Source organism: Dunckerocampus dactyliophorus, chromosome 13 (assembly GCF_027744805.1).
Source record: "Dunckerocampus dactyliophorus isolate RoL2022-P2 chromosome 13, RoL_Ddac_1.1, whole genome shotgun sequence".
Classification (NCBI taxonomy): domain Eukaryota; kingdom Metazoa; phylum Chordata; class Actinopteri; order Syngnathiformes; family Syngnathidae; genus Dunckerocampus; species Dunckerocampus dactyliophorus.
In genome coordinates this window covers 16,562,259-16,575,974 of record NC_072831.1, presented here as the reverse complement: position 1 = coordinate 16,575,974, position 13,716 = coordinate 16,562,259, and the positions used below count along the sequence as shown (strand labels likewise).

Here is a 13,716-nt window from a genome sequence, read left to right as displayed (position 1 = left end):
TTTAAATTAAACATTTTTTAGTCTTATTTTACCATCCTATAGTGTGTGCTTTTTTGTGCCGGTGAATAAAATGTCTGTTAATTAAATGCAAAAATTCTTACATTTATCGATGGAATACGTATAGCAAATTGGACATTTTCTCCCAGCATTTCAGAAACAGATGTAGCTTTGCTAACTTTTCTAATGGGATGTCAGCCTCTGCACATATTGCTACAAAATCCTCAACAAACTATAATGCCCGTGCTTATGGTTAAGGAAGATGTAGTTGCAACGCAATTCCAATCACTGTTAATGTAATCTATTTTTAATGACACCCTTATCTTGTTTGCACAGTTAGACAGGATGTGATGCACAGTGCTCTTATTTTGAAGGCCTTTAGTGTGTTGTGTGTGTTGAGAGTTTCTGTTGATTGTTGCAATGTGAAGACAAGCTGGGTGCCTCCGACAGTTGCAGCTCTAGTTCTTATTTCTCTCAGAACTTGCACGACGTTAGTAGGCATCTTAAATCGCTCGCTTACATTACCAAGCAGTAAAACATGACACTTATACAGCCTGAGGCGCACACACACAGCTGCGCTAGCATGCTCTGCTAAACTAAGCTAACCCAGCCATCATCCACTCATGCGTGCTGACGAGTAAGAGATGAATTTCAAAGTTTTTTCCGCCAACTTAAGCGTTTTTTTTCCAGGTGTCAGCTTGGACATGTTTGTTTATTTCGTTTGTGGGGAGATGCGCCTCGAATGAGCGGTCCACTGGGGAAATATTTCACACAAGTGTTCCTTCTCATGATGACAGCATTTCCTACCCGTTTATGGCATTGACATAATTTAAATTCAATTTGCGTGTTTAACAGTAGTTTCAGTTTTTATTGGCCAATTCTGTGATTCTGTTAGCGTGGAAATTAGCCGGTGGGCGTGGTGTTATATTTTTGTTTTTTAAAAAAAGACATTTTGAGCCAGTAACATGCAGCACATTTAAGCCTGGCTTATGATTTTGCACAGGCTTTACGTCATCTCCGCCGATGCAGTCTTGATTATTTTATAGCTTTTCAGTGGGGTTTGGTTTGGTTTGGTTTAATTTTATTTGAGAATGCATGCACGTTACAATGGAATACATCTCATGAATCATTTCACAGTTCCACATGTCCAAAAGGAGTAGGAAGAAGCAAAGCTTATTTAATCCTACCCCCGCCCCCCCAGTGTTGTTCTAGCATATAAATGTTTTAAGTAAAATTTTCCTCTAAGATTATATTTCTCCTCTTTTATAGAGAAATACTGTATGACCATTTGGGTAACAAGTTATTGTTAACTTTATGCATTATTTTAGCAGTTTGAAAATGTACTGAATCAGCTAATTTTTCAAATATTTGTGATTTCAAAAATAAAGGCTTTGTATGTTCTCTATACGCGGCATTATGAATAATCCTCACTCATCTTTTTTGCAGTACATTGAGGGAGTGAAGATTGCTTTTATAATTATTGCCCCATATCTCCACACAATAAGTTAGATATGGTAATACCAAAAAACAGTAAAGAGTGTGGAGTGATTTTTGATCAAGAACAAATTTTTGCTTTATTTAATATTGAAGTATTTCTTGCCACCTTTTGTTGTATATTTTTGATATGACATTTCCAACTCATTTTTTTGTCTATTATGATCCCCAGAAAGTTATTTTCTTTCACTATTTCAATATCCACTCTGTCTATTTGTATATTTGAGCACGTGACATTCTCTACTGAAACGCAAAGGGGCAGTATTTTCTGGTGTGTCAACTTTCTGCCAAGGCTATATTGACTAAATGTTATTTTTTTTGCCCAAGCATTACAGGGTTTTTCCTAGGATTTTTTGAAGATTTGGTGGTGGGCTGCATGGGAGGGCAGACGGCTGCCACTGTGTCATGCTGCTGCTGCATCTGCAGTTTTTTGTTGTTTTTTTTTTAATGACAAATAGTAATTTTCATGACTTATTTACTTATTGGTAATGGTTTAATTCATCTTGAACATGCACACAACTTACACTGGAGCACAGCACATCACATAGCACAATTTACAATTTCACATGTCCAAAAAGGAGTAGGAAGAAGCAAAGTTGATTTAATCCTTCCTCTCATCAGTTTCACATCAGTTGCAGTACATTTGTTCACCTCCTGTTTTCCAAATGTACTTTTGCCTTTTGTAAATACCTAGGAAAGTATTAAGGCAGTATAACAATATAGTGCAATGATAGTCTAGGTTTATGCTTACTTTAAGTAAATGACAGACTTAATGATAGTAATAAACTGATAATAACTGATAAAATAGTTGACAGAATCATAACGTGATAATGAGTACTCACCAGAATGAAGACTTAATAGTGTAGTAGTTGTTGGACATAATATTTTATATACACAGTGGTTCAGGTCTCTTCTTCTTTGTATTTTGTAAACATCAACTGCTTGAAATCACTTATTTTAGTGCATTGTTTGAGTTCCTTACTCAATCTGCTCCACAACTTGATTCTACGTACAGAAATACTGAAGGTTTTTAGTGTTGTCCTTGCATTAAATTTTTCCCTAAGATCATATTTCTCCTCTCTTGTTGATAAGGATTGTTTTACGTTTTTGGGCAGAAGGTAATTGTTTGCTTTATGCATAATTTTAGCTGTTTGAAAGTTTACCAGATCAGCAAATTTTAATAATTGTAATTTTAGTAATAATGGATTTGTGTGTTCTCTGTAAGCGGTGTTATGGATTATCCTAAGTGACCTTTTTTGTAGCACATTTAGTGAGTGAAGTGTACTTTTATAGTTGTTACCCCATATCTCCACACAATAAGTTAGATATGGTCAAATCTGTGAACAATACAGCGTATGTAGTGATTTTTGGCCTACAACAAATTTTGCTTTATTCAGTAATTATGTATTTCTTGCCACTATATGTTCTATATTTTTAATGTGAGATTTCCCGTTCGTATTCTCATCCATTATGACCTCGAGAAATTTTCGTTCACCCTGTCAATTTCCACGTCATCAATTTGTATTTGCGCATACATATCCTTTTTGCTCTTACCAAATAGCATTAATTTTGTTTTACTTGGATTTAGGGACAGTCTGTTTTTATCAAACCATCCTTTTAGTATAGTTCATTCATCTGTGATTTTTTTTTTTCTTAGTAGCTCTTGTGTGCTATCTCCAGAACAGAAGGCAGTTGTATTGTCTGCAAATAGTACTAGCTTTAGGTCTTTTGTGACTTCATAGATATCATTTATATATAAATTAAACAGTTTTGGTCCCAGTATTGACCCCTGGGATACACCGCATGATATATTTAAGCTCACAGATGTATATTCTCCTAGCATCACATATTGCCTCCTATTTGTGCTATTCCAAAACTGTTAATTTAATGGCAAAGTTGCTGAGAGCACTGCCAACATTTAAATTGCACTTTATTTACAAAGCACATCTCCACACAGTGTGCTCATTTGTCATTAAATACAGGTGTCATGTTTGAAAAGAACACTTATAAAAATACTGAGAGGTGAATCAAATATTCTTTGGTGAACTACTCAACAGATGGTGAGCTACCTGTTGGAGACCACTGTGATAGCATCACTGTCTAAAGCTGTACACACACAACATGTTTCTGTTGCACAACTTTGACACACAACTTGTGTTTTGAAGACGAGTCATAAATATTATGGTAACAAGAGAGCAAGATTGTTTAGTGACACTTTGAAAAAGTAAGTTGTGATGATGATCGTAGCTCGTAGCTTGCCCGTGGGACAAAAATGAGCTAGCTTGATTACGCTAGCCAGGCATGTAAACAAAAAGGCCAGAAAGTGTAATGAGATTGAAACGTGAGCGATCACACACGATGGCATAGATAGGCTTAGCATGTGACACGCTGTCGTCATTTACTGTAACTACACATTTCACGGGCTATTGTTCATTCTCCCGATAAACAAAAGAAACAAAGTGAAAGTCAACACAGAGACATGTTGCGTATCTGGTCACACATGCTTGTTTGCAAACTAACTCTGGTCAATATGTGTGTAAATAACAAGCTATATACAAGTATGTATCTATATAGCATATATATCCATTCATACAATATATTACTTAAAATTGTTTTCAAGTTAAAAATAAAATTAAGTGCGGCGGCTTTTATTTTGTAGTGGCGCACCACAATAATCAATTACATGTAGAGGAAACCCTGCAATAATGCAGAAGCAACTGTAAAGCTGTTAAGATCTGCATCCAGGGGATGGATACTTGCAAGGTTTTACAGTTTTGCACAATCGGCATTTTCCATTATTGCATTATAGGTATTTTCTATATATATACAGACCTGATCAAAATCTTAAGACCAGTTGAAAAATTGCTAGAATTTGGATTTTGCACATTTGGATCTTAATGAGGTTTTAAGTAGAGCTGCAATATGCAAAAGCAAGAAGGGGGATTGAGACAAAAAAACATTTGGAACTGAAAAAAAACAAAAAAAACTGAAATAGGCTGTTTATCAGCTGATCAAAAGACCACAGCCTATAAAAGCCTACATCTGCTCAAAATTTTCAATTTCTGTCAGGCATTCACACTGTCATGCCCTCCTGATGGCTAAAGCTAAGAAGCTTTCTCTTTTTGAACGTGGTCGGATTGGCAACCTGCATCTAAAGATTTATAGCCGATTCTTATTGATACAGGAGGCTGCTACCGGCGCAGCTGAAGCGTTCGCTTGTCAAACCCGGTTTATCGATCACAATCTTAATATATAGCTTGTTATCAGTGGGCCTGCATGTGTATTTACCTAATCGCATATATTGCTTGTGTAATTTCATTTCATTACATTTTTATGATCTATACCAGGGGCAGCAAACTCTTTTCCACTGTGGGTACATTGCAGTTAAGATTGCCCTCAGAGGGCGCCTGTAACGGTTAAACCATATAAATGTATAATCGTCTCATGATATTACTACACATTCGATTATTATTTACTTACATTATTTATTTATTTACTTGCTTACATTGAAATCAGAAGGCAGGGTGCCAAGCAGAAATTCAAGTATACAATAATTCCGCTGAATATGGTTCGACAACAGAAAAGTAAGAAACTCCAATTGCATGCTGAACAAATGTTCTGTCAAAATTGAAATACATTTAGCAAGAAAGATTGTGTGTAATCTAATAAAATATATAGTATAAATTATTTTTTATGTAATAATATACGGCATATACCTTTTTATGTAACATTTATATATTTTATGTATAAAACAGTTGAACAATAGAATATATATATATATATATATATATATATATACTTTTTTTGGTTTGTTTTTTAAAGTGTCTTTTTGACATGTAATTTCCTGGCTTTGGCGAGCCACAAAAAAAAGATATGGTGGGCCAAGTCTGGCCCTCGGGCCTCGAGTGTGACACCTGTATTCTATAGTACTTTTGAATGACATGTTAACATTACAGCTGTAATAATAAGACAATTTATTTAGAAATGCTTTTCTAAAAACTCAAAGGCATTTGAAAGCAAGCCAATGAGTAAAACTAAAAGCAGTCCAATACAGCAGTAAAATACAGAAAAAAAGCAGCCACTTGTTCAGTTTTGGTTACTGGAAAACCAAAGCAGTTCAAAACCACTGATGCAAAGATGCGAGCGTCGCAGTCATCTTCATCACATACACAAAAATTGACAGGTGACAATGCGCAGTGATAGAAGGAAAGGCAACTTCTGTGTCAAGCTAATGTGGCTCACACAGGTACACTATACTTGAATACCATTTAGTGGTTAAAATGTGAATGTGAATTTGTGATCATCGACGATAAATTGTACCACAATTATCGACCGGCAGAATTTATTGTGACAGGCCTATTTGTATGTTTAATGTGTTTCTACATATTTCAGCTTCTTCACTTAAATATTGTGATGTATCGATGCAAACCTTTTTCCAGTGTATTAATTTTAGCATAATCGCTGTATCTTGATATTGTTGGCAAAGTTGAGATAGTAGTATTACAAGTTGCTGGTGATTCTTACCCATACTGTCATTTTTTCTTCGAGTGTTCAGTCGAGGTTTGTATTAATTGCAATAACTATTTAGTCATACATGCTTCTTTATTTTGTTCTGTCCAGCCATTGGGGCATATAGTATTGTTGATCTAAATGGTCTTACATGCGAAACAGATTTGGTCTACCAGGGAAAAGTGTAAGATACTCTTCCCCTGTTACATAGATTTTATTTGACTTTATTTTATGTTTATTGTTATGCAAATTTAGAGCGGCTTAATGTATGTCTTAATGATGTCAGGATGGGGATGAACCGGTATGGTATTGGGTTTCGATAACTGCATAATTCACGAATTAGAAATTGGTGATACCACCTGCGGAGATTTAAGATCCATGAGCCACATCTAGCCCAAAAAAGTATCAACGAACTTGGCTTTCTTCACTCATGAACTGCAGCTGTCTTCCTCACTCGTGCTGCACACATATGCACGCGCTTGACGTGAGAATGTGCTCACTGTGACACCCCCTTTATAGATGGCGTACACACTTTTTGTGAGACACGGCAAAAAGGCGCACATTTTAAGTGTTAAGTTAGAAATAAACATGCAATGAAAGAATCATATCTAAAATGTGGTATCAATTAGGAAACATGGAGAAACATGCTTACTAAAAATGGAAATGTATCCCACCACTTTTTTAAAAATTCTGTCACGGTGCGCCCCGTTCCACTGACGCTGTTCACAGCGGACGCTACTTACTGCCACACGCTCATCTTCCTCTTGCCACTGCTGTGTCAAATATTATGTTTACATATATATAATATTTTAAATATTATAATCCAAATATTATGTTTTTATGGGCCTGCAGCTCAGAATGTGTGCGTAGGCCACTTTTTCTAAGGTCTGAAAATTTGGGGTTTCTGGTGTACGCAGACTTTTAGTCAGATTTCCATGCACAGTTTTATAAGTGAGGCCCCAGATTTGTCATTTTTCCAAGTTCCCCAAAAACAAAGAAAGGTATGTGTGATAAAAATGTGTAGATTTACAACACTGGTTGTTGCAAATAAACAGGACAGTGGACAAGACTCACAAAGTATATATTGGTTGGGAACTCCCACACAATATACTGTAGCTTAAAGCAAATTTGTTTCTCTGGGTGATTAGTTGAATTCATGACAAGTCAGTGATCATGATAATTTAGCTTATAGTCTATCAAATGTATTAACAGTGCCATTATTGAAATTAATATGGCATTGTGTAAATACTCACACTTAATTATTCATATAATATAATTATTTTTTATGTTGATTAAGCGTTGGTAACACTGTAAGGAAGGAAGAAAGTAAAATAAAGAAGGAAAAGGTTGCTTTCATACTGCTGGTCAGGTTTTTATTGACATCGACATGTCGGTCATATTTCTGCAGTGTACGCACAGCATAGAACTATTTTATATTCAGCTACATGTAATTGATTGTGGCGCAGCACCACAACAAAATACAGTAAAAGCCACCACACCTTAAAAAGTTGTTTTTTTTTTAACTTGAAACCAATTTTAAGTAATATATTGTATGAATTATATATATGCAATATAAATACATATATTGGATTTTTTTTTTCTTAAGAGTCAATTTGGAGGGTTTTTTTCATTTGTTTATTTAAAAGCTCTTGATACATATGATACATGTTAAATACATTTGCTTAAATACTAATTATAGTTTTTAGCTTTTAATACATTGTACTCTCATTATTATGGCATATAATTAATGAAAAGATGGTCAAATGTAAATAAAGTACAATTTAAATATTAGCTGTCACATGAAACACAAATAGATCACCTCTCTTTTCTTTTGGTCAAAGCAGCTTTAAAGGGATAGTTTGGATTTTTTGACATCAAGTTGTATGACATCCCCATCAGCAGTGTACTACGCCAACAGACCCAAATTATGAGTCCAGTTCTGGTCGGAGATCCGTGATGAGGAACGTAGTTCCGCATAGTTGCTGGGGCCATTCAAGTAAAGAGTTAATTCAAAACTTCTCAAAACAATATGCGTTGAAAAGAGTAATACATTTGCATCACAAAAATGCCTACTCAAGAAAACCAGACCTCACAGAACGCTTGCCGTTACGTTTTTCTTCCTGTTGTCATTGCTTGTCTGAATAAGTGTAGTCTTGTTGTAGTACTCCACTAAGAAATATGACTAAAGAGATTTATCCATGACTAAAAGTGCAATTAAAATAAAAAATCACTACTGGAAGACGTTTTTAATATTTATGACATAACCAGTCCATTAATTTTGTAATTTGGTCAGAATTGCTGTAGTCCGTGATGATTATTGGTTGTACTGGTCTGCCTGGCAATGAGACCTAAATTGTTTTATTTTGGGAGTGGAGATATTCTTGCAAATTAAGGAGCCTGCATCGAGAGAATGTACCATCAGCAGTACTTTTCTGTGTTTTGTTTTGCGTGTTTAATCAGTAACATAATGACATGAGCTTTTTGTGAGCTATTGGTTTTTAATTGGCCTCCAATTAGCTGTATTGTCAGTTGACATGACAAACATGTTAAAATGGGAATGATCACAAATATGAAAGTAGTTACATAAAAGCGCCTAGAACATATATGGACTAAACACACTGTGTAGTTGAGCACATTCATTATTTTGCATTGTTAAATATGAAGGCATTGTGTCTGAAGATTTTGAATACTTTGAAAGCAGAAATTGTTGGACCAAAGCCCAGAATGTTTTGCTGCCATTGTGTGGATGGGAGCATCTGCCTCTTCAGCTTTTTTATTTTAATAACTGACGTTTTAGCTGTTTAATGCTGTTTTTAGTTATTGCTCTGAACACATTTTGTTCTCTTCTCTTTTCAGTTCTACAAGCATGTTGTCCAAAGTGTGGAGAAGTTCATCCAAAAGGTGACTATCCCACATTCAGCAATCGTGATAGAAACCAGCTCACATTAAATGTGAGAAGAATGAAACCAAATGCCTAATAAATCACAAATGAGATGGATATACTGTACTACTGTAATGTATGATACCTTTAGATATTACAAGTATTACAATGCACCCCAAAACCATAGCATAAAGGAATCACTGATTTGAAGCTTCTTGTTCTTGCCTTTACAGTGCAAACCAGAATACAAGGTCCCTGGGTTGTATGTCATCGACTCAATTGTGAGACAGTCACGTCACCAGTTTGGCACAGAGAAGGATGTTTTTGCTCCACGCTTCAGCAAGAATATTATCGTTACATTCCAGCACCTCTACCGTTGCCCTTCAGATGACAAGGTCTGATGGTCATGTAGTTCCTGTATGACTTGACTACATTTCAAAGCTAATCTGAACTTTGGCTCTTCCAAATGTTTATATATTTCCAGAGTAAGATAGTGCGGGTTTTAAACCTGTGGCAAAAGAATGCTGTCTTCAAGAGTGACATCATCCAGCCCTTGTTGGACATGGCCGCAGGGATTCCTCCTCCAAGCGTTACTCCCATCATGCCCAGCAGCGTTGCCACCGTCAATAACGCCACACCTGGTCAGTTAAGAGAATGTGTTCTGTGAAAATGTCATATGTTGAGGTCTTTTATCAACACAACCCGGTTGAGGTCCATTCAGGCCTGTATTGATCCTGTGTGTTTCGGCTTTTGTATCAAGGCACTCCAGCCACTCCAGCCACCCCAGCTAACATAGTCCAGGGACTTCCAGACTGGGCTTCACAGATTACTAACACAGACACGGTGGCGGCTGTGGCACAGATATTACAAAGTCCTCAGGGGCAACAGGTAATCATTTCGTTGGTTATGGTTTCTTGTTTTAATATGTACTGTAGAATTTCTACATACAAAGGCAGTACTGTTTAGGTATGAAAGTATTTTTGTATTTGTATCAAAGTATCCAATTTTTTTTTTCTGTCATCAGCTTCAACAGCTTGTCCAGAGTCTCCAAATGCAGCAGCAAAAGCCCCAACCATCACTGCTACAGGCCTTGGATGCTGGTCTGGTTGTACAGCTCCAAGCGCTGACTGCTCAACTCACTGCAGCTGCTACTGCCAACAGCCTCAATCCCCTCGAACAGAGAGTCTCTTCTTTTAACAAGGTACTACTAGCTCATCAACCCTAAATTTCTCACTCCATTTTACTTATAGGGCCTATTGATGAAAGTGCCTTGTGCCCTTTTTTCAGAAACTCTTGGGGCAGTTTGACTTTGGAAATGATTCTGAGCGTAGTGAAGAATCTAAGAAGGAAACTTCCTCCTCTCAACTGTGGGTTTACTGTGTTTTATCTTAGTTCTATTTCCTCACAGTTTGTGCTACAGGAGATTTGGATCTAAGTTGTTGACTACTTACAGGCCCATGGTGTCTGAGCCCATCAACAGCTCGTTGTTCCACCAGCTTGCTGAGCAACTACAGCAGCAGAACCTTGAGCAGTTTCAGAAGCAACTGCTTGAGCACCAGCAAAAGGTAGTTACAGCACATTTCCTCAAATATAGAAGCCCCCATAGTCTTTCTGCATAGTCTTTCTGACTGTAGTATATATTGTCCACTTGGCATAATATAACTGACCCAAATATATACACCACTTCTGTATTATTACAGGCTATGAGCATTGAAGGGCAGGATAGTATCTTTGGACAAGAGAACTCTGTTGCAACTGCACAGAGTAACAGTCAGCCACAGCTTCCTGAGACTGACAGCAAGTTGGACGACTCCATGGACAACCAGCAAGAGGTATGCCTGCTATGCTTCTAATTAATTCCGTTAATATAATTTTATTATATAGACCAAACAGTGTCTTCTAATGCATATACACACATAAATGGGTTGATTGATCGATAAACATACCTTTAAGTCAGCAGCAAAGTAGTAGTTCAGATAGAAGCAAAACAAAAACAAAAGTGTTGTGGCAACTTGAATTGCATTTTTAAATATGTTGAATTTATACTGTAGGACATGGATCTTGATGAAGGGCCGGATGGAATGGAAGAAGATAACTTTGAGGCAGAAGAGAAAAAGACTGCTGGGACACGTTCCAGAACACGGTCCCGGTCACGGTCCAGGTCAGTCATGACATAATAAATTAAATAGCTATATTAATGTTTGACATTTTATGGAGACGATAACAATTGTTTCTGTAAAAACACATTTTGATGTTTTTACACAGTCAGGCAGTTCATAAATAACACAAACTAAAAATATGTGGAAAAATTACATTTGGCTTTGTTGTACTTTCTCTACAGGTCTCCCAAAAGGCGAAGGTCCAGGTCCCGCTCTGGCTCTCGGAAGCGCAAACATCGGAAGCGGTCACGCTCGCGCTCCAGAGATCGTAAGAGGAAGACGTCACGATCGTACTCAAGTGAAAGACGTGCCCGAGAGCGGGAGAAGGAGCGTCAGAAGAAAGGATTGCCTCCTATACGATCCAAAACTCTGAGTGGTAATTAGACATCATTCATTTTATTTATCAATTGTCGCAACTGTTTTGTTTTTAATCATATTAATTGTTTCTCTCTACCCTAATCTAGTATGCAGCACAACACTGTGGGTCGGCCAGGTGGACAAAAAGGCTACTCAACAAGACCTCACGAACTTGTTTGAAGAGTTTGGCCAAATCGAGTCTATAAATGTAAGAAGAGATCAACTCCTATTTACATTATGATAAGTGTGTCATCGGTCATGCAACGTTGCACATGACTATTTTAATCTGTTAAAGAATATTATTTGTCTTTTGGGTTGTTACATGTACTGTATATGCGTGCATATTGGTCATTTTAACTCTGGTCATGTCTTAATGTTGTTAAATGTGTCCTTTACAGATGATTCCTCCAAGAGGCTGTGCGTACATTTGTATGGTCCACAGACAGGACGCCTATCGTGCACGGCAGAAGCTCAGCACAGGTTCCTTCAAGATTGGCTCCAAAATCATCAAGGTGCATTTTGCTTTTATACTTAAATTTGATTGAATGCAATGTCATTTCCCCAGCAGTATCTTGTAATTGAATTATCCATTGACCTAGCAGTGACCTGGCTTTCTGTGTACATTGATGCCTTTTATAGATACTGCTCTTGTAGGGTACTTTTTCTCTTACCATCATCAGTGTATTTTTAATGCAGATTGCTTGGGCCTTAAACAAGGGGGTGAGACAAGAGTACAAGCAATTTTGGGATGTGGACCTTGGAGTCACCTACATTCCTTGGGAGAAAGTTAAAGTAGATGACTTGAATGGCTTTGCTGAAGGAGGAATCATTGATCAGGAGACCGTCAATGAAGGTGAAATTCTATTCATTTATTTATTTATCATAAACAATTGATGGACTTACCCTATGGGTTGATTCAATGCTACTCAAACACATTTGTTATGTTCACCCAAGTGATTATTATGTTTTTAAATACTTTCTGCCATTTTGCCTGTTTGTTTAGAATGGGACACGGCTAAGACTTGTGAGCCAACCAAGGATGTTATGGGCCAAACACTTAGCAGTGAGACAACGTCAGCATCTAACAACCAGAGTGAAGGCTACAACCGGCAGGTCACCATGATGCCTGTGCAGGTAATAAAGATGGTTCATCTCATTAGTTAGGCTTTTTTACATTCGTTTGCATTGATGTCATTGAAACCCTAATTACCTGTTGACTTTTAAAAAATATTCTGCAATATACTGTAAAAGGATGGGGCAGATCTGATCGATTATTGGTATTGGCTTCCAATATCAAAGTAATTCATGTATCGTAAACTTCTGATACCGCATGTGGAGTTTTCCGATCCATAAGTAGCGTTGGGCATCGTTTGAATTTGAACGATTCCAATTCATCGTTTCGATACCAGTTCCTAACAATTCGCGATGGCAGAGTCACAAAAGTTTGCATGTTTTAAATGAGGACACAAACCAGAGTTATTTTTGGATGAAATGTCTGAACTTATCCATTCATTTTTTTTATTATATGAACTTACCAACTATACGAAGAATTTTTATAGAGAACCAGTATATAAATATCAAACCATTCATCTTGAATATAAATGTTATGAAGTTTATTTCCACAAGAGTACACTTTAACAAAAGATGGTTCCTTTTGAAAAGCTTGTGAACAAACATTTCCACATATGCTGTTGTTCATGTGTTAGCGGGTGTGTGATGCTGCAGCCACTTAAACATGCACTAACCTGGGTGCAGAACATCAAACAACTTGTAAAAGGTTTGTCTATGAAAAGTACACGGGCTAACGTTAGCTGGGTATTTGAGTTGCGATATCGAGTGTATCGTACTTTGTTTGCTGCCTCACTGTTGGTGTAAGCTATTTTTTATGACACTCTTAGTTACAAGTAAACAGAATCGGAATGTTAGTCCCGGTTTCCATCGATGCTCGAGACTCGATGCCCAACGCTATCCATAAGCCACGTCTGTGCTTAGGTATTGTCAGCTTCTTGTCAGCAAACGTAGCCAGAAGAGTATCAGCTATCAGTGAACATAGCTGTCTCCACACATGCACTGCAGCCGTCCTCACTTGCGCCGCACACACACGCAAATGCATCACAAACTCTTTACACAAAACTTGCAGGTCTACAATATCATATTTACTTGTAGAGACGAGTTTATTGCAGCCTCATATGAAATTAATAGCAATAATGATAATGATGATAAGGTAGCAACCTGGAAGTTATGTACAATATTAAAGAGTTCTGTGATGTCAGACTTCTGATATTTGTCTAGCTGCATTCGCTAATAATTCTTTTGGCG

General features: G+C 37.0%; 1 protein-coding gene across 3 annotated transcripts in view; it reads left to right on the top strand.

Moving 5' to 3' along the window:
* scaf8 (SR-related CTD-associated factor 8) overlaps positions 1-13,716 on the top strand; it is a 30,296-nt gene that overhangs the window by 12,066 nt on the left and 4,514 nt on the right. For all 3 annotated transcript variants that reach the window (XM_054796601.1, XM_054796602.1, XM_054796603.1), the window contains 14 exons: positions 8,857-8,901; positions 9,115-9,276; positions 9,366-9,522; positions 9,642-9,769; positions 9,906-10,082; positions 10,169-10,248; positions 10,335-10,446; positions 10,582-10,713; positions 10,933-11,042; positions 11,223-11,416; positions 11,505-11,605; positions 11,796-11,909; positions 12,094-12,250; positions 12,401-12,531. In XM_054796601.1, coding sequence (XP_054652576.1) covers positions 8,857-8,901; positions 9,115-9,276; positions 9,366-9,522; positions 9,642-9,769; positions 9,906-10,082; positions 10,169-10,248; positions 10,335-10,446; positions 10,582-10,713; positions 10,933-11,042; positions 11,223-11,416; positions 11,505-11,605; positions 11,796-11,909; positions 12,094-12,250; positions 12,401-12,531 — 1,800 coding nt within the window. The remainder of the gene's footprint in view (positions 1-8,856; positions 8,902-9,114; positions 9,277-9,365; positions 9,523-9,641; positions 9,770-9,905; positions 10,083-10,168; positions 10,249-10,334; positions 10,447-10,581; positions 10,714-10,932; positions 11,043-11,222; positions 11,417-11,504; positions 11,606-11,795; positions 11,910-12,093; positions 12,251-12,400; positions 12,532-13,716) is intronic.